The sequence below is a fragment of the Dermacentor andersoni genome, chromosome 6 (assembly GCF_023375885.2).
Source record: "Dermacentor andersoni chromosome 6, qqDerAnde1_hic_scaffold, whole genome shotgun sequence".
NCBI classification, from domain to species: domain Eukaryota; kingdom Metazoa; phylum Arthropoda; class Arachnida; order Ixodida; family Ixodidae; genus Dermacentor; species Dermacentor andersoni.
Genome location: NC_092819.1, coordinates 7019738 through 7045826, shown reverse-complemented (window position 1 = coordinate 7045826; position 26089 = coordinate 7019738). Strand labels below are relative to the sequence as shown.

The 26089-nt window shown below is 45.0% G+C and overlaps 1 protein-coding gene across 3 annotated transcripts in view; it reads left to right on the top strand.

The window, feature by feature from the left end:
- Alg12 (Alg12 alpha-1,6-mannosyltransferase) overlaps positions 1-25848 on the top strand; it is an 80790-nt gene extending 54942 nt beyond the window's left edge. For 2 of the 3 annotated variants that reach the window (XM_072288625.1, XM_050170346.3), the window contains 4 exons: positions 4631-4857; positions 6211-6380; positions 14324-14399; positions 25198-25848. In XM_072288625.1, coding sequence (XP_072144726.1) covers positions 4631-4857; positions 6211-6380; positions 14324-14399; positions 25198-25480 — 756 coding nt within the window. In that variant the 3' untranslated portion in view covers positions 25481-25848. The remainder of the gene's footprint in view (positions 1-4630; positions 4858-6210; positions 6381-14323; positions 14400-25197) is intronic. The other variant, XM_055065787.2, reaches the window with a different exon arrangement.
- Positions 25849-26089: the final 241 nt, after the last annotated feature.

Sequence of the window (26089 nt, the reverse complement as noted above, 5' to 3'; positions counted from 1 at the left end):
CTCTTGAACAAAGAAAGCAGACTTCAAGCAAGGCACGTAAAGCGAAGCTTTGCCTCGGTGACATCGGCATCTCTGTACCAGTTCAGGACACTAAAGTGTATGTCAATGATCACTTGACACGGCAGAACAAAGCGCTATTATCTAAGGCCCTGTCATTAAAAAAAGGCTAAGAAATGGAAGTTCCTCTGGACAGATAGCTGCCAGATTAAAGCTCGCAAGAGCATCGGCAGTAAGTTGTTTCACATTGCTGACGAATCTGACTTAGCTGTATATACTTAATACAGCACGGTAGCTTAGGAAACTTTTCAGAAACCCTCGCTAATAACAAAAGCAAACATGTCTGCGTATTTTTTCAACTAGCCAGTTAAATAAACTAAAAAATATTAGTTCATGCTCGGCCGTTCATTTTAATGCACGAAGTTTGCGCAAACACTATGACGACATTAATTCCCTTCTGTCTACGCTCTTGTTCCGATTTACCATCATTAGCTTTACTGAGACTTGGCTGTGCGATGACGACAAAAACTGATTTTCCTTCCCTTCCTACTCAGCCGAATACTGTCATAGACAAACTAGTAGTCATGGTGGTGTGGCCGTTTATGTATCATCACATCTTAGCTATAAACGTCGTCATGACCTCAACTTCAAGCTAACAAGCGGTGAATCTGTTTGGTTGGAATTCAGTCATCCTTTTCTTCAGGCTGATAACAGAAACTTTATTTTTGGTTGCATTTACAGATGACCGTCTTCATCTTACATTGACTTTTGTTCCGCTCTCGATCAATCCCTAAAGAAACTATCATTTGAAAACAAGAATGTGGTTATTATGGGCGATATTAATATAAACCTTGTGGATGAAACTTCACCTACCTCCTCCCTTTATAGCAACTGCTTTCAGAGTTACGGTTTTGAAAGTTTGGTTACGCTACCTACTCATTGTAGTAAGCTAAATGAGGGCACACTACTAGATCATGCGCTAAGCAACATGACGTCACCGCCAGAGGCTGGTATCCTTAATGTCGACAAAACAGATGATTACCCTATTTTTGTTTTCTTCAACTCGGAGCCGCAGTCACCCACTATTTCATACTTCAGTTACGTACTGAACAAAGATGCCTTTTTAGAATTTGTGACTAAAGCTGACTGGTCTGCCGTCCTTGAAAATAATGATCCGCTAGAAGCCTTTCCCAGTTATCCACAATTTTGTTATCATTAATCGATGCACATACCGTAAAGAAAAAATGCAAGAAAATCCTCTCCCTTCCTCAAAACACTTGGTTGAATGCCAGCATACTAGCCAAAGTGCGGAAACATGACAACCTCTATAAAAAAACTTAAAAGCAACCTTTTAACGTCGCCCTCTCTGCACGATGCAAAAAATTTTGCAGTGCACTCAACAGAAAAATAAAGAATGCAAGGAAGAGCTACTATGAGCACAAGCTTGGTCAGTCTGGCAGCAACTCAAGACAAAAGTGGCGAGTCTTAAGTTCCTTTTTGCGCAGAAATGAACACCTCATTTATCAATACCATCACAAATGATCACATTACATATGATCAACCATTTGAGATAGCAAGAGCGTTCGTTCAGTGATGCCTTTTTCCCGGACAAATCAGTTATCAGTAGCCGTTCTTTGTCACCGAAATGTATGCCTCATTAAGTTTTTCTTTATCCTACAGCTCCCCATGAGGTTCTTGATGTCATTCGCACGCTGAAAGCAACCTGTGCCGGTCTTGATGATGTTCATCCTAGTACCACAAACTACTTGCTCATCTCATATGTGATGTTTTATGGTTTATTATCAATTTAATATTCAGGCCCGGCATTTTTCCATCTGAGCTGAAACGAGCAAAAGTAATTCCAGTTTTTAAGAGAGGTGATCATTCTTTACTAACAAATTACCACCTAATATGTATACTGCCACTTTTTAGTAAAGTGATTGAAAAGTTGACTGTTACTAGATTATCCAATTACCTGACTAAATTTAATGTTCTTTGCAATTCTCAGTATGGTTTTCGTCCTGGCTATTCGACCGACCTTGCTCTTATCTCCCTAACGGATCGCTTAAAGGAAGCTGATAAAGGGTATTTTGCCGGTTAAGTTTTTATTGATCTTACGAAAGCTGTTGACACTATTAACCATCACATTTTCTTTTTAATATTGGAAGCTATAGGCATAACTGGGCCAGCACTAATGTTACTACGAACCTATCTGCAGGATAGACATAACAATGTTTTTTCCGAAGCTAAGGTTACTAACCTAGGGGTACCGCAGTGTTCTTTTCTCGGACCTTTATTTAATTTACATTAACGATTTGCCTGACTGTCTAACATCCTCACACTGTGTACTGTACGCCGACGACACAACCATTATTAACTGCAATAAAAATATTTCGTCCTTGGTTACTAAACTCAATACTGACTTAGCTAAGGTTACAAACTGGTGTATAAATAATAATCTTGTTATTAATCCCTCAAAAAGCAAGTTTATTGTGTTCAATTCCCCCCAGAAAACCATTTTTACAGTTCCATTGCTGAATCTTGGTTCCCATTTAATCCCTTCTAGCACTCATTGCTCATTCTTGGGAGTAGAACTATACTTTAACCTCAAGTTTCATTATCATGTCTCCAATATTAGAAACAAAATTGCTTGCGGCATTCGGTTACTGATCAGAGCCCGCCAATTCTTTAACCCTGCTACACTTGTCTCTCCATATTACGCTTTTATACACTCGCACATTAACTACTCGTTAATATGTTGGGAAAATACATATATATATAAATACATATATACCTTTGTAATGTATCAGCAATGGGACAGCATGATCTTCACCAGCTTGATCGGAGTGGCTATGTCACTGCCACGTACGGCGACATCAATGCTCTAAAGCACACCCTGTGCTGAGGGCCTTTTAGCTGTTACTGTGGTTGACATACTTGGAGTGAGAGGCCTTGAGCATTCTTAACTTTACCTTTCGGCTCGTGACCGGTGGGAGTTTGGTCATAAAATGTGTCATCATTGCTAGCCAGTTCCCTCACTCGAGTGGCTACTCTGCTTCTTTACTGTGGTTGTGCTTGACGTTGCAGGGGGAAGTGGGTCCCTATTAGACTCCTAGTTTATGCATGGATAAACCCAAAAACAGCAGAAACTGGAAGTGGTGCTCAGTACAAGAATCGCCTTGTAATTGTCTTCTCTGCAAACTCTAAAATAGCACCTATAAGGCACAATTTTGTTTCTGCAAGACAGGACCATATGTTGTACAGAATTCAATTAAACATTATTCAGCATCCATCTGATGTATGGAGCACAGACAGAAAGACTTAAGAAGGCTTGACTATGTACAGGTCCTGGAGCATGGCATACAGTGTCATTTAAGCTGCTCTACATACACTCTAGGTTAACCACATTAAATGTCTTGTTCATGTTCCCTGTGTGGATTAAATAAGGAGGTTTAGGATATTACAAAAAAAAAATGAAATGCACAGAAACTGCATAGCCACAAAAAATTCAAGATATAAATAATATATATGCATATGTGCATGGAAGAGAAAAACACAAAAGTCACTAAAACTCCAGTTGGGCCTAGTTGGTACATAATTCTCAATTTAAACTTGCAGCGTGAACACCTAAGACAAACCACAAAAGGAAGATACGACACACACTGGTGCTGTGTGTGCCTTGCAGTGCCAGTGTGTGTCGTATCTTCCTTTTCTGGTCCGTCTTAGGTGTTTGCGCTGCAAGTTTAAATTTGTAAAAGTAACAAACAGACTAAAAATGTGCAGTAGTGTCGGAGGACCAAGGAAACTTGTCATGGTTGCTTAGTGGTTCTGGTGTTGGGCTGCTAAGCACGAGATAGCGGGATCGAATTCCAGCCACGGCAGCTGCATTTCGATCGGGGTGAAATGCAAAAACACCTGTATACTTACATATAGGTGCACGTTAAATAATCCCAGGTGGTCCAAATCATTCCAGAGTCCCCCACTACAGTATGCCTCATAATCAGATCATGGTTTTGACGGATAAAAACCCATAATTTAATTTAATTTTTAGGACCAAGAAAACATACGGTAGTCACCAAGAGAAAACATAATGGCAAGGCTATACATGTGTACCAAGCAGCTCTTTCAGAGAGGTCAATTACAAATCTCTGCAGTATTTTGCCAACTCGTATAGCAATGTTGATAATATATACCTTAGTATTTCTTTACTGTAAGCTGTGTAGCATTTGTCTACTTTCAGTTTCTATGGATTACATGCCAGGTATCTGGGGAATGCTTTATTTAAGCCTGACCAGTGATTTCCAGGTGACATCTTTCTTACTTGTTTCCATCTTAGTGTTGTAACAGTGGCCTTCTCTGATGGGAGGGTTGAAGAGAAACATGGGACCAACCATGGCCACATCCCAAGGGAATAAGCAGGGCTTGCCCATCTTTTGCTGTGCCCGTCATAACGATTGTATTTTCTCAATAGGGCCACCGTAGCGATGTGGAGTTTTCAAGGAACACCACTACTGCAATCTGTGGCCGGTCGGTGCTATGTACTCCCCCTCAACCCACCTAGATGTGGCCGTACCTGTGGCACAGTGTATATGTCAGTATCTTTAATTTGGTGTACCCTTGACAGCCACGGCAGACTTCACCCTGGTCGTGGTACCTGTATTCGGCCATTCCCCGAGCACTGGGCAGCTCCTTGCTCCTAATCCCCATTGGGGTGTGGGTAGACCGGAGGGTCAAGATGCTGCTGCTGCCTGCAGTGGGATATGTGCTGCTCTACTCCTTCCTGCCCCATAAGGAGCTGCGTTTCATCATCTACATTCTCCCCCTCCTCAATGTGGCCGCTGCAAGGGCCTGCTTGTACTTGTGAGTGCAGTTGTAGAGCACACTTTCAAACTACAAAGCCACATGAGCCATGAACCCGCTACGAGCTCAGCTGCCTCACATAGGTGATTGGTCCTGTAATCCAAGGACCCGTAATCCTGTAATCAGCACAATGTCATCGAGAAGATAAAATCTAGGGGCCAAAATGTTAAGTCATAGGCTTGCACTGAAAGCAGATTGAAACATGCTCATTAACTTTATTTGCATTGGGCATGTGGACTTCATTCTTATGGAACACAGCTGAGAGAGCTGCAAATTAAATGTGCAAGAGCACATTGACATTATATTTTTCATAGGTCATGCACTTTCTACAGAGCCTGGAAAAATGAACCATATAGAAGATAATGTCATGGGAACAATTTCATTGGGTCTTTCTGAGCCCACTCAACATCTTTCACAATCAAACTTATCCCCTAATAGGAATACTTAAATGTTTCTGAATTGAACTTAGTTAATTAGAAGTCAACAATGAAGAAAGTACGCCTTTGGTTGAATTAGCCTAAGGTATACCATTCTTTTTAAAAAGCTGGTTAAAGTTACTTGAAAGATCCCTTGTGTGTGTGCATGTGTGGGTCGTCTTTATTGCAGAAAAGTGTGGCTAGAAGGCCTATATAGCATAGCAGGGTAAATAATAGGGGAAAAGGAATATATTATAAATGGCAGTCAGTCCCTGCCCCACAAACGAAGTCCCTGTGGGTCAGCAGTGGGGCACAGGCTTGACCATTGTTGCTGGGTGTTGTTTTGTCTTTGGAAGCCCTAATGTGCAGCTTGTGGTATTTCTGCATGATGTTTCCATAGCCAGCGTGCGTGGTTCTCCACATGTGTTACTGCACCAAGTAGCCCAGCAGAGTTTGGCTGTTTTTGATTTCTTGGAGCAGATAGTACTGAATTGGCATAGCTTCCACATGCAGCAGTTTTGCATTTGCTGAAGCATGGAACAGAAAAGCAGAAAAATAGTTCGGATTAAACATTCATTTGTGTATTTTCCCTTATTTCACTATTGTAAATAAGATGTGTATGTTTGCTCTTCCCCACACTAAACTTAAGCAGATTATAATGCAGAACGTTTTTCAGGAGTACCCTTACTTGTACGCACTTTGCCTCCGTAGCTATCCCTTCATCGCCACACAATGTTGGCCGCAAGTATAGCACACCTATGTTTATCTTCCTTTATTCATGGCTACATTATCCACAAATTACAACTTTCTCATGAACAGTGGGAACTCACTGTCACTGCATGTAAAACGCACATGTATGCTTCTGTATTGCCTGTGCTTTTTTAAAGAAGCTGTTGCTGCTGTTCAGCAAAGGCTCTTCTTGTTCTGTTAAATGCAGCTGGAACAGCAGACTCAAGTCCTCATGGCATGTTGTCTGCACACTGGGCATCTGCTTCCATCTTGTCGCTAACCTTTTTGCGACTGGCCTTTTGCTTTACATCTCCAGCCATAACTACCCTGGTGGCTATGCACTTAAGAAGCTCCACGAAATTGAGGCAGGCTTGCCAGGTAAGCATAGTATAAGAACATTATCATTTTGTTAATTGTATGCAGTGTGATGGCTGCCACTTGAGTTCTTCTCAAAACTGCATCCAGGTTCTACGGTGTCGGCAGTTAATGTGATGTATGCACCATAGCTATTGTTTGATACGTAGTGTCAGCATCTGTATCCATTCCATGTGTGGTCTCCACAAGTTGTTGAGTGATGTAAAGCAATTGCTACATGTAGAAAAATTGGAGTAGGGAGCTGAAATAGGTATATTTTATAGTGTGGCCAGACAGAAGTTGGGCTGAGAAATGAGATGTGACGAATAGAATGAGCACAAATAATTAGTAGAGTTGCCATAATTGCCTAGAAAGCACCCAAGCATGGCATATAAGTCCCACTGCTATTTAGAAACTGTCGCTGCAGACTGCTCGCAGCCCTGCTAATACTGCTGGCGTAATTATGGTCTGATTGTATAGCACTGTCACGAAACGAGAGGTTGCAGCGGAGCACCAGGACCAGAAAACTAGCGTCACAGGCTCTTAGAATGGACTAGTGCGTGCCGTGCTTACGTCGTTAGCATGCGCTGCCCAACTTTATTTTCGTCATCTTTTTGCATTGCTGACTGAGAGTGCCGATCTTTAGCATCCGCGTGTAGCAGCATCGGTGGGCACTACAGGACCCCTGCCCAGACAGAACGGCAAAATGTACTCATCGACGGAGTGGAGATAGTGCTGTCTGGGTTACGTACAGCTCTGCAGATGCGCCAGTGATATCCATGGGGCTCCGTCAGAGGTGTCTCTATGTTGGCCAGTTTGAGGCGGTCTAATAAGACTACCTATTCACGACCCTTCAATAGGATGGTGGCACACTTCAGTGTCTTGTGGAGGATACAGTACGGCCCATTGTAGGAACTTGTAAGTGGTGCCTTTACAGCATCTCGTCTGAGAAAAACATGGGTCAGCGACGCAGGGTCCAGATGCATAAAGATGCTGTGGTCCGAAGATGCTGTGGGCGCAGTTGCTGAGTGCAGTCCTGTAGGCTTTGAAGGTACGGCAGTGGCTGGGGCAAGGAGTCCAAAGGAACAAACAAGTCTCCATGAAGTCGTGGGGGTGCACCATAGATGAGTTCGGCCAGAGAGCAGCCAGGGTTGCGACGAAGGACAGCGCTTAGGACGAGAAGCACCATAGGAAGGTGGTCAGCCCAGTGCTCCCGATCCAGGAGTGCAGCGAGGGCAGCCTTGAACTGGCGGTGGATCCGCTCAACCATGCCGTTGTCACAGGGATGATATGCAGTGGTACGACAGTGTTTAGTGCCAAACAGGCAGTTGAGGGAAATGAAGAGGGTACAGTCAAATTGCTGGCTGCGATCAGTGGTCACGATCCTGGGGCAGCTGAAGCGAGAAACCCATCCTGAAATGAAGGTTTTGGCGACTGTTTCCGCAGTGCTGTCCATAACGGGCACGACTTCGGGCCAATGGGTGAAGCAGTCAATCATTGTTAGAATGTACCTGCAGTCGTGAGAGAGAGGAAGTGGTTCAACCAAATCAAGCTGGACATGGTCAAAGTGACAGCCAGGTGGCAAGAAAGACTGCATGGGAGTCTTTGTGTGGTGGGCTACTTTGGCAGTCTGGTGCGCAAGGCACGAATTTGCCCACTGGTGAAGATCAGTGTTAATGCTTGGCCAGATGTAGCGCTGTGTAACAAGGCGCTGTGTGGCTCAGGTGCTAGGATGGCAGATATCATGAAGGGATTGGAACACCACACGACAGAAGGCAACTGGAATGAAGGAGCGAGGAGCAGCCACTGACATGTCATGCCAGAGTGAGCCAAGCACAAACGGGTGAGGAACGAGTTGTAGACAGAGGAAACAGGGATGGTCACACAGCGCTTGCAGCTCAGGGTCTTCCGGCTGTGCCCAAGCCAGACATTCCCAATCCACAGTTGATGTAGAAGTGCTGAGGGAGGTGATGCGGGAGAGTGCATCAGCTGCCTCATTTTCAGTGCCTTTGATGTGCTGGATATCCGTAGCGAACCACGATATATAGGCCAGTTGACGAAGTTCACGTGCAAGGTATTTGGAAGAGTTTGTATGGAAGACATACACCAGAGACTTATGATTCCTTAGAACATAAAATGGCTGGCCCTCCAAGAAGTCCCGGAAGTGCTGGATGGTGGAGTAGATAGCGAGCAGTTCACAGCCAAAAATACTGTAGCAAGTCTCGGCAGGCTGGAGCTTCCGGCAGAAGAAGAAGCTCAGTGGACGCCACTTGAAGTCAGTTTGCTGCTGGAGAACAGTGCTGATGACCACACTGGAAGCACCCACCATGATGCGAGTAGGCACATTAGTTCTTGGGCGGATGAGAAGCCCCGAATTGGCGACAGCTTGTTTAGCAGCCCTGAAAGCAGCTTGAGCTTCGAGCGACCAGGAAATTACGGATGAGAAGCCCTTGGGCATGCGAAGAAGGTCAGTCAATGGATGCAGACGCTCAGTGCAGTGCAGAATAAAGCACCGGAAGAAATTCACAAGGCGCAGGAACTCGCGCAGCTGGTGTAGGGTACTGAGCTCTGTGAAGTCTTGCATGGCGTGGACATGGGAGGGCAACGGATGAATTCCCAGTGCCGAGATGTGGTGACCTAGGAACTCGAGCTCAGAACACCCAAAGATGCATTTCGGGGGGTGGATAACCAGGTCAAATTGTTGAAGGCGTTGAAAGAGTTCCCGGAGGTGACACTCATGATCTTGTGGATTGGGACTCGCGACAAGGATGTCGTCGATGTAGGCAAATACAGCCAGGAGTCCGTGCATTACCTCAGCAATGAATCTTTGGAACATTTGAGCTGTGTTGCATAGCCCAAAGGACATACGCACATACTCAAACAGGCCAAAGGGTGTAATAATGGCTGTCTTCTGTATATTGGCAGGCTCAACGGGGATTTGGTAATAGGCCTTGACAAGGTTCACTTTACTAAAGATTTTGCATCCTTCCAAGTGGCCTGTGAAATCTTGAATGTGTGGATGGGGATAGCTATCATGGACTGTGTTAGCGTTTACCGCCCGGTAGTCACCACACGGACGCCAGTCACCTGGTTATTTCTTGGACACCAGATGAAGTGGGAGCTATCGTGGACCATGTTAGCATTGAGTGCCCGGTAGTTGCCACACAGACACTAGTCACCCAGTTCTTTCTTGGGCACCAAATGAAGTGGACAGGCCCAACTGCTGGACGAAGGGTGAATAATACCCAGCTGGAGCATGTGATCGAATTCCCATTTAGCAATGGCCAGACACTCACCGAAGAAACAGCGCAGACAAGTTGCGACGGGTGGACCATGCGTGACAATGTGGCAAGTTACGCTGTCCTTGGGTGGTTGATTTAAATTGCAGGGCCTCGTCATCTCAGGAAAATCTTAGAGGATGCAAGCGTACGGGCATGGTGGAATCAGCATGCGGATTCCAGTGGGAGCGACAGCTGACAGAACTCCAGGGATAGGGATGGAGAGTTGCATCTTGCTTTCAATCAGGCGACGGTGGCGCATGCTGGGGTCGAGGTCAAAATGGGTCAGGAAGTCGGAGCCGAGGATAGGCTGATTGACATCGGCAACGATGAAGACTCACTGGAACATGCGCCGCAGGCCAAGGTCGAGAGTGAGGGACCACAGACCATATGTGGCGATGGAGGTAGCGTTCGCCGCTAGGAGCGAAGGGCCAGGTGACTTAGAAGTGCGGTCAAGCTTGGAGGACGCTGACCTCTGCACTCTTGTCTACAACGAAGCGCAGGTGGGAAGTGCAATCAATAACGATGAAAAGGCAGCGGGGTTGTAAGGTGAGGTCACAGGCCGCCGTCAGTATTCTCGCTGTGCATTTCCTGACTGCTGGCATGGGAACTTGCACTGGTGGACGCGGTGCTTGAAAGTGTGATGGTACCAGCAAATAGACAAGCTTTGAGGACTGTGCGAGCGGGGACTGCTTGGGGTAGAGGAACGGTGGCTGGGGAGTGATGAGGAGCCACACTGGTCATGAGAGGACGTCCGAAGGGCGTCGATGGAGACGGTGAGCTGGTTGATCCGGGCCTCTAAGCAAGCCATGATAGAGGACTATGGTGTTTAAGAGAGAGCAGCGAAAGAAGGAAAAATCACATCGTAGACTCTATCAGCGAGCTGGGCGATGCAGTCGAGGGTCAAGTTTCCTGCAGCGGCCAAGACAATGCGGATGGACTGCGGCAAATGCTGCAGGAAGAGCTCCTTCAACAGCGCACCATTTGCATCGACGTTGCTTGAGCCCAGAAGCCAGCTGGAAAGGGCAGCAATCTCCAAGCTCTTTGGAGTTAAGCAGGAGCTAGAGGCAAACGCTCTTAGATGCCGTGGTGTGGTCCAAAATACTCTTATTCAGTTTCTGGTATGGGTCATCACCCAAAGGTGAACTCTAAGTTAGAACGATTATGTCTGCCACCTTGTGAGCAATATTAGGAGACTGGTTGGCAAGTAAGTGGTGATACCGAGAAGTCTCCGAGGTGATGTGGTGTAGATCGAAGGAGGCTTTGACTTGGGTGAACCAAATCTGTGGGTCCCTGCGCCAGAATGTGGGCAGGTGAAGCTGTAGAGCTGCGACGTCCTGTGGGCGCGAGGCAGCGTCAGGCGGAAGGTTGCCTGAGGGTAGTAGGTTCCAAGGGTCGGTAATCTCGTAGTCCGGAGTCACCAATGTCGCGCACCGAGAGGTTGCAGCGGAGCACCAGAACCAGAGTAGCAGGCTCTTAGAATGGACTAACGCGTGCCGTGCTTGCGCCGCAAACATGCGCTGTCCAACTTTATTTTTGTCATCTTTTTGCATTGCCGACCGAGAGCGCTGACCTTTAGTGTCCATGCATAGTGGCGTCAGTGGGTGCTACAGCTCAATTGAAAATAGTACATATTGCTTAGGTTGGCGTGGTGGCAGGAGCTAGGTGAGTTTAGCAAGAAGTCTCAATTTATTGTTTGGTCATGTGTAGTGAGCAACAGAGCTTGAAATGAGTTAGCAGATTGTGGATGTGCTGTTTACAACTTCAGCATGCCATGTTAATTTTTATGGGCTTCTGGCTGTGGGCTCTTCTGCTATATGCAGCTTCAATTAAGTTGTGCTGTGGTCATGGTGGCATATGTATATGCATTTATTCTTGAGACAAGAAGTCACCCCTTCTTTATGTAAATTGGCACATTATATACTGTATTTGAACATATAAATTGCCACCTTAGCTGTACTTGGATTGATGACTCAGACTGAGAGCGCATGTGCCCGGTGGTACCCACAGTGGTCATGCGTGTACCTCACTTACTCCTCATCTGCCTTGGCACTGCTTGTCCAATGTGAACACCGGGTGTGGTCAAAATTATTCTGGAGATATCAATTACAGCATCTCTCATAGCCCTATGCACAGCTTTGTGATACAAAATTTCATCCGTCAGATGTGTTAAAATTAAAGAAACACCAGCACTCACCTTACAATTGGTTGGAGCCCCCCACCCACCCCCCTGCCCCTGTTTTCATGAACTTGCCAACAAGCCCGAAGAATGCAAACATGTGCTGCAGTGACATTTTATTGCTTATACTACTGGCCATCAGCTTGCTCTCTTTTTGATGGTGTTCGCAGCACACAGACTCAATGAAAACAGGTGGATAATTGTAAGTCAGCACTTTTAAGCAAAGCTTTTCTTGCCTATTCGTTTGGCTCTTGCACTGCTGTTGCTGTTGTTGTCTTGCACGTCACATCAAGGAGTGGTTGAAAATGTGTATAATGTGCATGGCAGAGGGGCAGGAGAGGTATTTATGAGGCTTTTCCAACGAAGGAGCACTCCTTGTTGGGCTAGTTGGTGATGCATAGCTATTAACCCTTTGAAGGTCTTTGCTGTACGGGTACGGTTTCGACCTTCCGTTTGAAATTTTGCGCCATAATGACGATGCGTGCTCACTGGGAGGTGCTGCCACCTCTTAGGCCTTATAAGAAGCGTTTGAAATTTGCGCTACCTCCTTGGGGAGATAAACAGAAGTCTAGCTTCAGTGCATTGCACAGATTGCGACAACACCCCTTTTGTGGTTTCGGTTTCGCTGCGTGATCGCAACGGAGGCACGCGAAACGTCATTTTTCTCTTTGTCAGCACTCTCTTGCAGGGGTGGCAGAAGTTGATTTCTATCTTGATTGGCGCTGCTCTTAGCTTGTTTATCACCACCGCTCACGAGGTATTCTCACTCTCCGTGGCAATGCGCTTACACGAGAGGGTGCCTCAGACCTCTGCCCAAGGCAGCCTCATGCAGAGAAGATGTCATGTGTGTGCCAACACAACTCGTCGCTCCAAGAGGAGAACAGACACGCATTTTAGGTGTGCAGACTGCGATAAGGCACTGTGCGTAGAACCGTGTTTCAAGGAGAACCACACTCTGAAATACTATTGAACATTTTGCAGTTCTGAGTGATGCCGACACCAAAATACTGTTCCTAATTTCTTTTTACTATTTATTCTCGACTTTATACATTTTGTACATTCAAGATCCGCAATAAAGTAATTTGACCACCTGGGAAAGTTTTTTTCAACATAATTCGACCCTCAAAGGGTTAAGAGAGGAGTGCAGATTAACAACGCACAGAGGAATGAGGCAGGAAGAGCACTACCTGTCAACTGTTGCATTTCCAACGAACTTCGTGGCCATCGCCATAACGCCTTCTAGAACACCCTGGTCGTCGACACAATGCCCTCTGGATGGCTCTAATTACACGTGAGTCCGCACAAAAGCATTGCAGAAGCTGCAGCACTTACCTTTGTACCCACATGCAACAGCCCACAGTGGAGATCGAATGGTGGGAAGAGGAGACAGAGAATGCGTAAAGCCAACGCTGTGACAAAACAGCCTTGCCACTCTTCGGTCTTGGCAGCTTGCATACATGGGAGAATCGCAGGAAAAGGGAAAGGTGCCGTCAGAAAGCATGTTTCGTTTGGGGTCTCTTCATTAAAAGAAACGCTACTCCAAGACTGGGCAACAGTTGTGAAGAAACTAAAAAAAAAATTTGTTCAAGGTACTGTGCAGTGGCATATTTCTGCTATGTCTGAAAAATAAACGCCATGCAAGTTTGCCCATGCTGACAACTGGCGTAGGGTGTGCACATGCGAAGCTGCATTAAAATACCGCAATGTAAAATTACAATATTGCCGCGCCTGTACTCCGTTGCAGAAGAGGAGAACGCGAGTGTGCATGAGCGTCTTTGTAAAAGTGCAGTGAAGAAGTTGCGGTTGCGCTCATGATTAAAACGGCGACCTGCTGCTGTGCCTCCTGCTCTACTACCTCTGTTTTGACGTTGCGACAATATGCAAGCGACCGTCCAGCAAATCAACACTGCAGCCACGATGTCACAACTCTGCAACACTGGGAGGCCATGCTGCATGATAGAATCCTGGGGGGCCAATAGGCACTGGTCCATTGGGCGTGAAACGTGGCAGCAGCTATTTCTCCTAAGGCTTCAATAAAAAATTTCTCTCTCTCTCTCAGTCATGATGCAATGCACCGTGTGAGGGAATGACAGTGCCAACGTTCTCACAGGCTACGAACAATGGTGCACAACAATGCCTTGAGCAAACACATCACGCTGTGTGTTATGTGTATTACATAGACAAACACAAGTGGTGCAAGCAACGTAATATTTAACATCATAACACAACTGTCATATGCTGTCAACATTGCTGCCAAATATCGTCAGTCAACACAAACAGCACAGAAAGCTTCATTTACATAGATTCCCACGGTGCGTGGGATCTGCATAATTTCTTACTTACCGCCTAATCCTTATTTTCTTTACTATGTGTGCATAGTGCACACTGTCGAAATGAATTGTTAGCATTTGCCCGAAGTTCTACACTTAGAGTTCTCTGTTGCTACAATATTTACAGTCATTTTCACGAACAAAAACTGCAGTTCACTTCTTTGTGCTTGTTTATTTTAGTTGCCAATATCCACATCGATGTGTTTGCTGCTCAGACCGGGGTTTCCAGATTTGGAGAGTTGAATCCTCATTGGAGGTAAGGACACTTTGCAGTTGCTTCTTTCAAATATTGGAAGAGCTCACCTTACAATCGATTTCAATGTATATGGTAGTATCTAAATGAAGTAGCCACTTTTTAGCGGCTTGTATGCATGGTGTGCCTTGTTTTGGAGCCATAGCAGCACAACTAGTTCTGGTAAAATGGAAAGTTGACATCCACCAGATTTGGGCATAAAAATCAGAGGAAACCCACATTTTCTTGATTTCTCCTAATTTCAAAGTTTTCTTTTCAAGTAACCTATATGGATTTCCTCCCTAGTGAAATTCTAATAGAAAATCTAGTAGCTTGTAAGCTTACTGACAACTAATAGCGTATTAGCCTAATAGGTTCATAGACGGAGAACCAATATCTGTTTGCTTGTTGACAGCAAGTAGCCCAGTCCAATAAGATATTGCAATTTCCAATTGGCACCCATTGTCCCCAATAGGTCCAATAGATGCTTGACAATAAATTTGTGAAGCTTATACTCATATGTACAAACACACAGTGGCAATTCACTTCAGTGACTTACCCATTGTTTTGCTATGTGTAATCTGTCACCTGCTATTACATACATGCACATGCACGCATGTGTGTACACACACAAACACACACACATATTGCCGCCTAGGGTTGGTTTTAAAGTGGCATATAGAAGATGAGATTGCAGATGAACTGGTCCACACACCATCGCCAGATCTGGGCAACGAGTAAAACCCAAGGCTGATCTTTTGTCATTCATCTGCATGACAAATTGGTGGAGTTGCTGGGTACACCTACATACTCCATTCACCAGACGCCTTCTAGCAACCAGAACACAAGCCCTACGCTCGTGAACACCGCAGTGCATCGTGCAAGCTGAAGGAAAAGGCCTGCCATTAGAATTGTACCTAACTCTCGGCCGAGAAAGCGACTATGACATCAACTCAAACCGCCATGAAAGGCCCCACCTGGTTCCAAAATAAGGAAGGCATCTTGGCATGAATTCCAGCTCCTCGAGTGTTACAAAGGCACCGATTGCTGAGAACAAGCTGAATATGCATTCCAGTGCTGTATTCAGCTGCTAAATGAGACCGTTATGATGTACGTCTAATTTTACCTACATGGTTTATAAGGTTCCCGCATCCGTATATGAGCGTCTTATTGAATTCGACAGACTCTTCAGCTTCCCTTTAAGCAAGTGGATGCCAGAGAAGAAAAAGCTGCTCCACTTTATGCGTGGTGTGAAGGAGTAGCTCCTGGTGAGAAAACCATGGTGCGGAGCGCCACAAACACTGTAGGTTCACTCAATTCACCTGCACCAGTGTGGACCAGTTCACGGCATTTCACGAGAAGTGCAGAAATTGTGCAGCTTGATTTCTGCAGTGAAGGCACAGCGTGACAATCGAGATTAATGCCAAGGTGCAGACATGATGCAGGTGTTATGTTTTTTTCCCGACTAATGTACACAGAGTGTGTAAGTTTTAGAGGTCCTGAAGTGCTGGTATGAACGGCTGCTGAGGCACAAGTGCACCTGCACTTACATAGACATGGCAGGCACACGGAAGCGAGCTTTTAATGGTGCTTGTGCATTTGTGCTGTGTCATCTACTGCGCTGCTGCTTCGCACCTGTCTGTCTGCACCAAGTCGCACCGACAGTAGAGAGCGTGCTGCAAGATCATGAACTAGCCCTGCACGTTTTCTGCACCTTTTGAAATGAACGGCATGGTTCAGAAGGCGCCATTGCTGTACCACTGAAATGTATGGCAGGGTGCAGCACTTCATGAACTGGTTCAGGTAGCGCAGGTGAATTGAACATGCCATGTGGCACAGTTCCTTGCTGAAGCCGTCATGATGTAGAAAGGGCTTCATCAGTGGTGTGCCTTATTCGGTCAACAAGTGAACATTGCATCAACTCCTGACATGCTCACAGCCTTCAGCAGCAGCAGCACCGACTGGGTTCACTCGATCTACTGATTGAGCCAGCCTGTGGTTAGTTCCATTGCCAGTGTTATCCGTGATGAGTTTCAGCAAGCACCCGAGACCTCTTTGCCCAGTAAAGTGACACTGGCACCTGTGCTCTTAGCTGTTTAGCGCCTGACATATGCGGAAGCCGTCTCGCGAGACTCCATGCCTGCACCACAGCTTACCTCCAATCGCAATCCAATCAGCCCACGCCGGTTTAGGTTTCAACAGCTGCTGTGCATTCTGCAAAAGTATTTCTGGTGCACTTCAGACAGACAACCACTTTGATGCCACTGCAGTGAGGCTGGTCACATCTACTATGAGTGTCCATACCGATAACTTTGGCTAGCCTCAACCCGAAGTTGGCTACAGGACAAGGGAAATTGAAGATTATTTCATGCAGCAATGTGTACCATTTTCATGACATCAGTGACGATCACCTTCTCCAAGTTGATCTTTTACCATTCGCTCCCATTTCAGCACAACGGAAGCCCTGATAGGGAATACTGAAGGCAGTGGCCTTCAGGGGCAAGGTCACTGAAATTCAACATGCGACAGACATCCCATTGGTGCGTGCACAAAATGACAAAGATTCACTGAAGACAGCAGGACCTACACTAAGGAACACAACACATCCCTGCTTGTGTGCAGTGACAAAGAATCGCCGGTGATCATATCTGAACTTGGTGACCGGGTCTTGCTTGACATATCTGTGCTGATAGACTGTCTTCATGTCAGTGCTTTAATAGATACAGGTGCAGATTATTCTATTATACGTGGGAAACTGGCGATGTTTCTTAATAAAGTTATGGTGCCTTGGAATGGAACACACATTCGCCCAGCTGGCCGGCACATTGTTATCCTGCTGGGCTGTTGTAAAATTCGTGCTTTGACATTTAGAGTCACCTGGCCTCATTCTCCATGACTTTTCTCGTCAGCTTATTCTCAGCATAGACTTTCCTTGTGGGTACGATGCAATTATAAATCTCTGTGAGCACATCATCACCTTCTCAGCAGAACGTGCCACAGAGTGAGTGTAAAGCAGTGCTGCATATTTCTGATGATAGCGTGTTGTTGCCTCCCAGAGCAACAGTGCTGGTTGAGGTCACGTGCGAAGGACTGCAAGACACTGATGCAGTTGCTGAACGCAATGTCTCGCTTTTATTGCTGCAAGTTGTACGTGCGGCACAAAGCTTTGTGCAGGTTCGTGATGGGCAGTCGTGGATACTTGTTACAAATTTCAGCTATGAATACCGGCACCTTTTTCGCTGCACTGCTATGGGCTACGGAGATCTCGTAGCTGACATAACCGATTGCTTCACATCTGATGAAATGCTCACTGGTGACAGTTCTTTCGGCCACATCAATGTGAACTCAAAGCTTTTGGTTAAACGGAAGGCTGCAGTTCACGACCTTCTAACGGAATTTAATTCATGCTTTGCCTCTTCCTCTAAAGTCTGCCAAATGCCTCTCACCAAACATCCAGTTATTACCGACGATGAAACTCACCCTCCTCGACAACAGCCTGACCGCATTTCAGCTAAAGAATGCGAGGCTATCCAGCCAGAAGTAAAGAAAATGCTTGACGACGGTGTCATCCAACCATCCTGCAGTACGGGGTCCTTGCTAGTCGTTCTAGCTAAAAAAACAGAACACTCCACTTTTATGTCGATTACAGGAAGCTAAACAACACCACAAGAAAGGACATTCGCCTGCTTCCACGTCTCAACGACTCTTTAGACAGTTTGCAGCATGCTAAGTATTTTTCATCCATTGACCTAAAAAGTGACTATTTCCATATGTAGGTCAATGAGTGAGACCGTGAAAAGACTGCATTTGTAACCCTGGATGGCCTCTGTTCTGCTCCAGCCTCTTTCCAATAAATTATGGATACCGTTATTGCTGGCTTGAAGTGGCAAAGCTGTCTTCTATACCTCGATGATGTGGTCACCTTCTCGAAGAGTTTCATCTGAAGTGCCTAAGAATTGTCTTTGAAGCCATGCACTCAGCTGACCTCATGCTGAAGCCTCCAAAGTGCCATTTCAACCATGAGGAGCTGAAGTTTCTGGAACGTATAAGTGCTGATGGAGTTTGACCCGACCCCGACAAGACTACTGTCATTGCCCCTTATCCTGTTTCATCAGACAAAAGAGCAGTGCGACGTTTCCGTCACTTGTGTGCCTTATTATTGTCGATTCACTGCCAACTTTTCCTTCTTCTGGACCACAAACTGCTTTCAAAGAGCTACACAAATGCCTGCAGACAGCACCTGTCTTGCCCACTTCGATGAGCTACCAAGGTCCACACAGATACTAGCAACGTCAGAATGGGTGCTGTTCGTGTATGGCAACACGGCAGTGTAGAGAACGTCATAGCCTATTCCAGTCATACTCTCTCACGAGCTGAGTTCAACTATTCTATTTCAGTAAAAGAGTGCCTTTCCGACCTTACCCATATGGACGGTCCTTCAGAGTGCTGACTGCTCACCACTCGCTGTGCTGGCTGGCCAATCTCAAAGATCCTTCTGGCCATCTAGCTTATCGGAATCTGCACTTGAGTCCAGCTTATTGGAATCTGTACACATCATGATTTTAAGAATTTAACATGATGACTATGTACAAGTCTGGGCGCAAGCATGAAGATGCCACATTACTCGCAAACTGTCCTCCTTTTGTCACGGGAGAGCTGTCCTTTACAGGAAACATGCCTGTGGCAGCAACAAAGCCCATCTTTTCGTCTTGCCTACTGACTTCCACGATGACATCCTTTTTCGGGGCACTTGTCGGGGCACTTGGGCTTCTTGTGAACTCTCGCCTGAGTTTGCCAGCAGTGCTACTGGCCATGGCTATCAGTTAATGTGCACTGCTACATTAAAGGGTGTCATGAGGTTCAGCACCACAAGTCACCACTTATCAAGCCTGCAGGGTTACTTCAACCGATTGAGCCAGGACACCTCGTGAGCTTGACCTCATGGGCATGCACATTCTCAAACCCTTCCGTTTGTCATCCACGGCAAGCAAATGAATTCTAGTGACAGCAGAATATTTGACTTGTAATGCTGAGACCAAGGCCTTGCCTCGTGGCACTGCTACCGAAGTAGCCCAGCACTTCATGCACCACATCGTTCTACGACAAGGTGCCCTGTCACATGTAGTCGCAGATAATGGAGCAAGCAGCATTTACACCACTGATGATAGAAGACATTTTCAAGCTGAGTTGTACGAGCTGCCGCAAGGTAACTGCCTGCCATTCGCAAACAAATGGGCTGACAGAGGTTAAATAAAACCACTGCAGACATGGTATCAATGTATGTGGATGTCCAACACAAAACCTAGGGTGAGATCTTTCTGTACGTCACGTTTGCATACAACAGTGCAATGCAGGAAACAATGGGGTTTATGCCATTCCACCTGGTCTACGGGTGCAATGTGCAAACCATGCTCGATGCTGCGCTACTGTGCAACAACGATGACGACCTTGCTCCAGATGTTGTGCAATACACTCAGTGCACTGAAGAAGTCCATCTGCTGGCCTGCATGCACATCTGTCACCAGCAAGATGCAGATCCACGACGTTACAACCTCCACCGTCGAGACCTCGCCTATCACCCCGACGACTGAGTGTGGGTTCAGACCCCTATCTGACGCCCAGGCTTGTGCGGGAAGCTCCTAAGCCACTATTTCTGACCGCACAAGTTTTTGAGATGCCCCTTGGTGCCACATACAAGGTTTTTCTGGACAGTACGTGTCTTGTCTGCAATGACCACCTTGAACCATAACTGTGCATGTCATATGCTTGAAGCCGTACTTCACACAGTAGCGTGCGTGCATTCATGATACTCGGTGTGCGTGTGATAGTGGGACAGTTTAATTATCTTGTGTTTCTCTTATGGTTTTGCATATTTTGATATGTGTGCCTGTATGTTTATGCTATGTTCGTTTTCTTTCCTCTCCCTCTTTCTTTCTGGGGACATCCATGATCTCTTGTTCCTTTTGTCTAAGCAGGTGTGTGTATCTGTGTATATTTTTGGCAAGCATCAAGTCGAAGTCGATTCTTGTAAAATGGGTGGGCTAATGTCACCTGGTGTTGGTATTAAAGCAGTGGACAGAACATGAGGTGGTAGAGGAACTGGCCATGCACCATTAAGGCTATATAAGGCTGACCTTTTGTCATTCGTTTTTATGGCAATATATATGTATATATCAACAAGAAAGGAAACCGAGGGGCCTGATTTTTATTAGTCATGTCATAAGAAGCAAACAAACAAGGACACCAAGGACATCATAGGGAAAATTACGTGTACTTATTAATTGAAAAAAAGAATTAATGGAAAGGAAAATGGATGAAGAAACAACAAGGAAGCTGGGGCACGAACTCACGTCTTCGTATTGCTTGTGCAATGCTCTTATCCATTGAGCTAATGTGGCACCATTTTCTCATCCACTTTCTGGGGTATTTAGGTTTATGTACTAGAATTAGCCCTTCTTATGACGCGACTAATGAAAATCGGGCCCGTCAGTTTCCTTTATTCTCGTTCATTACATAGCGAGGGTCTCAAATCTGGCAATGTTGATGCCTTCAGGTAGCATGTATGGGTTTATTGAACAGTTGCCTTCACCAAAAAAGTTCACCTACACGTGATGCCTGCGGCAGAATGGTTATTCCACATCCACCACCAAGGCTTGTGATTGGTGGCACTGGCTAGCACTCCCAAGGTTAGTTGTAGTAGAAAGCAGCACTGCGGTAGCGCAATTGGTAAGAACCAATTAGTAATTGGCACACCTAAAGCGAAGATATTGTTTAATGCCCCACCTGCAGCCAGTTGTTTTTTTTTTTTCATCCATTTTCATTTCCATTAATTTATTATTTCCTTAATTCGATTACTAAGTATAAGTAATTTCCCCTATGCTGTCCTTAGTGTCCTTGTTGGCTTCTTATATATGTATGTATGTAGGGTGGCCAACCAGGCGAATTACTGGCTAACATCCTTGCCTTCTCTCTCTATTTCTTCCTTCTCCTATGTATGTATGTACTGCGTACACTCATTACAACGGATTCGCGTACAACAGACTCTCAGATATAATAGACCATATTTCAGCCTTAGTTTGTCCTACCTATTTTATTAATGCAACGAAGTTCGCTTTTAATGGACTGCGCTACAATGGACTATCGGCTACAGTGGACAAAATTGGCGGTAATTTTTTCGAAATTGGGCGTATAAAACATGCTTTTGCCGTGTCGACACGCGCTAACAACTGACTAACTGATTTGCGAGGGTCAGCCGACGATCGCGGCTCAATATCGAGCGCGCAAGGGAGGATGGCCGGGCGGAATCGCACCGTCTTGTGTCACGCGCGAGCCACAGTGGGGAGGGGGGACGGGTTGAGAGAGAAAGGGGGGCTCTACTCTGGTGGCTGCTGCTCACGGCGCGGCCGCCGTATCTGCGATAAAGACGAAGTGCGCCCGCGTGGGCCTCATCCTCAAAGCGATCTGCAATGTAGGCAAAGTACGTCCAGTGCCGGTGGCTTCGTATGCACCGTGCTTTTGACGTTTAGTTCGCGTTGAAGTGAGGGACAGCACCAAGGTCAATTCGCTCGCTGCTGCTGCCACGCTTATATCTTGCTTAACTTGCTATCGCAATAGATACTTCACCTTTCGGGTAAAACCACAACTTTTTTTTTGTTTTGTTTTTTACTTTGGACGTTTGTCACTCACTCTTTGCAATAAAGTTGTTAGACATCGCGACGAACGTTTCGGATATTACGGACTTTGCATAAACGGACGTTTTTTGTCTGATCATCAGGGTCCGTTGTAACAAGAGTCAACTCTGTGTGTGCGTGCGTGCGTGTGTGTGTGTGTTGTCTTTGCAAAGACTTTAAGCACTTCTTTAAAATTCCTAATTGAAATGCATACTCGGCTAATGAACAAAAATCACTAATTAAGTTTCTAACTATCTTATTATGGCAGATAGTACAATTGAAAAATTTTGTCAGGCGAGACTGCAAAACATATCCACTTGAAAATAATTCTGTGAATGATACCGTTTTCGAAATATGCGTCATCAAACTTGCAGTAAATGTGCAGTGTTGGTCCACTTAATTTTTTAACAAGATACCTTTTTATTAGGGGTGTGTGAACACTGAACAGTAGTGTTTGAAGCAAATATTGAATCAAAACAAAACAAAGGAAAGCCGAATATCAAATCGAATATAGAATAGTTTTGAGTAAATCAATCAGACTGCTTGGTTTTTAATGGTGTGCGTGATCAGGTAGTCGCAATACTGGGAATTTAAAGTACTACAGTTACATTTGTGCAATAACCTAGAAACTGATCAGAGAGATAAATATTTACATGAAAAATATGAACATGTAGACAATCCGAAAGGCAACAGAAACACAGACTTCTCCTGGGGCAAAGCAACTATGAGGTACTAGTACAAGGTGCATAGAGAGGGTGTAATTGTTGCAGGGCTTATTTTTGATTATAGATTGATGTGGTTAAAATGTAAGGTGCAATCAGAACTTGAGGTGAATCAAAGGGCTGTTGAAAAAAGCAGCAGAGAAAAGAAGGATTACAGGGAGACATAGGCTGGCATTCATAGAAGTTTAGGAGGCAGAAAGCAATTATGTTTGAAGAAATGACCGAGGTATAAGAACAAAATAAATGGGCTCCTAGGGTACATAAGTATGTAGCCTGTTTTCGCTAACCTGGACTAGTCAAAATGCTTACTGTGTATAGTGGGATCTTTACTGCATAGGGAAGATTATTCTAGACGCTTGGTAAATCCACCACATTCTTGCCAAGGCAGCTAAGGTTAGATGTGGGCAGACTTCAAAACAGCTTGTTTACCATGCTTTGCATGCACATTGAGGAACCCCAGATGGTAAAAATTAATCTGGAGATGCCCCATTACAGTGTCTCTTAACCCTGTGTGTTGTTTTGGGATGTTGATCAACAATCTTTACTGGAAACAGCAGGTTGCCATAGTAAACCATGCAAAGATTTGCCAGACATCTGGTGCAAACCTCATCCACCAGATCTCTTCATCCACCACAGTATATCGGGAGTTCACGCATGCAGGGTAGATTTTTTAGCCCAGCGATAGCTCCGAGAGGGCGGCGTGTTGTGGCAGTCAAGTAGGTCACTCATGGCCAGTGGTGTTTCCTGTAGCGACGCATTTTGCCGGTTTTGCAATTAACTGTGCCTGCCATGGTAGCATAGCAGCTTTGGCATTGTGCTGCTAAACCCAAGGATGTGGGATCGAATCCTGGCCACAATGGCTGCATTTTTATGGGGCCAAAAACACCCATGTACCGTGCATTGGGTGCAGGTTAAAGAACCCCAGGTGGTCAAAATTAATCCGGTGCTCCTCACTACAGTGTGCCTTACAATCATATTATGGTTTGGACACATATAAGACCCCAGAATTTAATTAGTTTACAGTGTTGTTTTTCATTTGTTATTTTTTGGTTAGGAATCCTCAGAATATGCATAGGGCTGACTTCATCGTTTATTATGACTAGAAATTTACTCTATCAGGAGTTGCTATGTTGAGGCCCTACTGTTCCTATGGAGAAAGAATGTTGCTTTCCTGTTCAAAATTGACTATTTTAAAGTGAAAGAATTAACTAGGAAATTAACCAGTGAGTATCAACAAAAATTGCAGGCAGTGGCAGAGAAAAGTTTAAATGTAAAAGCAGAGGCACAGAGGCAGTGTACGGAATAGGCATGATGAAAAGCAAGCCAGTTGTAAAAATGTATCAAAAAGTAAAGAATTCAATCAGAAAGGAGATACTTAACCTTAATTTAAAATGGAGTATGTACTCTACAATTTTATGCCAGACCAGGCTGCCTATGGGCACGAAATTATGAGGTGCAAACTTGCTGTTGATAATGATTCACTTGAAAATGGTCCAGAAACTATTGAGCATGTTTTGTCAATGTCATGGTATCCATCCAGAGCTCACTGCAGACGTGGTTAGCCAGCCTGAAGTCTTCGGCTTTAAGGTCAGCACAGTAAATGTACAGATAGATCTGTGGTAGAGCCAGCTAAGCATTTGAACATCGCATTTCATATTAATTTAGCTTGGTGTGTAGCAGTTTCTCAATATTCAGTGGTTACCATGAGACAGCCTTGCAGTGACACTGCAGTGAAATGCATGTATTAGGTCAACCTGAATTGGTAAATTAAACTAATGGAATACGGAAAACATCTGTCTTATCATGAGCTGAGTGTTGGTAAGCCAAAAAGATGCAAAAATAAAAGTCAGGAGGGTGATGCCACCTTAAAGTTGTCAATGACATCATAGATTTTTTTATAGTCTGTTCAAGGTGAGCTAGCTGTTGTTTAGTAAAGAAGGATTACAATGAAATGAAAAGCGTTCAAAACACAATTTAAGTTAGGTAACTTTTTATGTAGAAATACAGCCAAGCAACGGAAACTTTTTAAAAATTTGTGATACCACATTGACACTGCACTTTAGGTGTAAGATTCTGAAAGGGAAAGCTTGTTCCTTTCAACCTCTTTCCATAAAATAATAAATGCAAATGGAACCTTGAAAAGTGGCGATGAATAAACTTTGAGAGGGATTGAATGATTATTGGTTCTACTTGCTCTGTCAGATAGGCATGAAAGAATATTTATCAGTCGAAGCGTCTTCACTCTTGCTCTTCAGTGCCCATTTAAGTTAATTTTGCTCACACAGAATAGTACTACTACAGCCTAGTGCTGGGCTGTTGCAGGCAGTGGTGAGTGTTTCAGAAAGCAAAGCCAAATGGAACAGATGGCAGAGAATGCGTGCCTGTGTGTTTAGCTAACTTTACCTTGTTCATATTGCTGTGTGCATCAAGGTACAACAAGACTGAAAACCTTGTTCCTGGTGGCCTGGAGATGCAAAGCTTCACGCACCTCATCCTGGAGGGCAAGTCCATGCACAGTAGCTCAGTGGTGCCTTACCGAGACACCCACGAGCTCCTGGCCACAGTAGACGGTTACAGCCATGTGCGTCTCAACTACGCCACCTTGCCTCTTGTGCACGTGCGGACTCGACCCCGAGTGCTCATCCTCAGGCGCAAGGTGTCCCCCACGCAGGTCATCCTCGATCTCCAGCACAAGCGATCAGCACAAGTGTGACCATAGGTCTTGCTTGTTTCCTGGTGCCTCGTTGCCAGTGTTTTGTTTGACCTCTCTTCTGATAGTTGTGTAATGTCTAGGTTTGTGCCGGCCCTTTTGGTTCGCTCAGTGCAAGGCTTACAAGTCTATAAATGTGGAAGATGGTGTTAAGAGCAGGGCCAATAGAATGGACAATGGACATGCATTGAGCTTCTTATTTCAGGTACATTATTTTCACTAATGCGTTTTGTGCTGCAGCTTTGGTCTTTTTTTTCTGTCTGTCTAAGACACAAGGTAAAATTGTTATCGTGTGAAATTACTATCTCTCGAAGCTTTACATTGCAGTGTTTGAGATGGAATTCATTGAGTAAATTTATTTGAAATATTTATTTTGAGTGTTGTGCTCCATGTTTCATTATTCTTATGCATATAAGCCTGAACTGGAAGCTCCCATTATGCCAGCAGTTTGTAAAACAAATGAAGAAACCTGCATCGTGTTAAAGAGTAAGTGAGCAGCCCTAGAAGTCAGGGGCTTAGTGAGCTGACCAAAGATATGTTGCTGTACATCATTGTCTAGACATGCTTTACAGTTAACTTGTGCATATGTAGTGATGTGAAGATTCAGAGTAA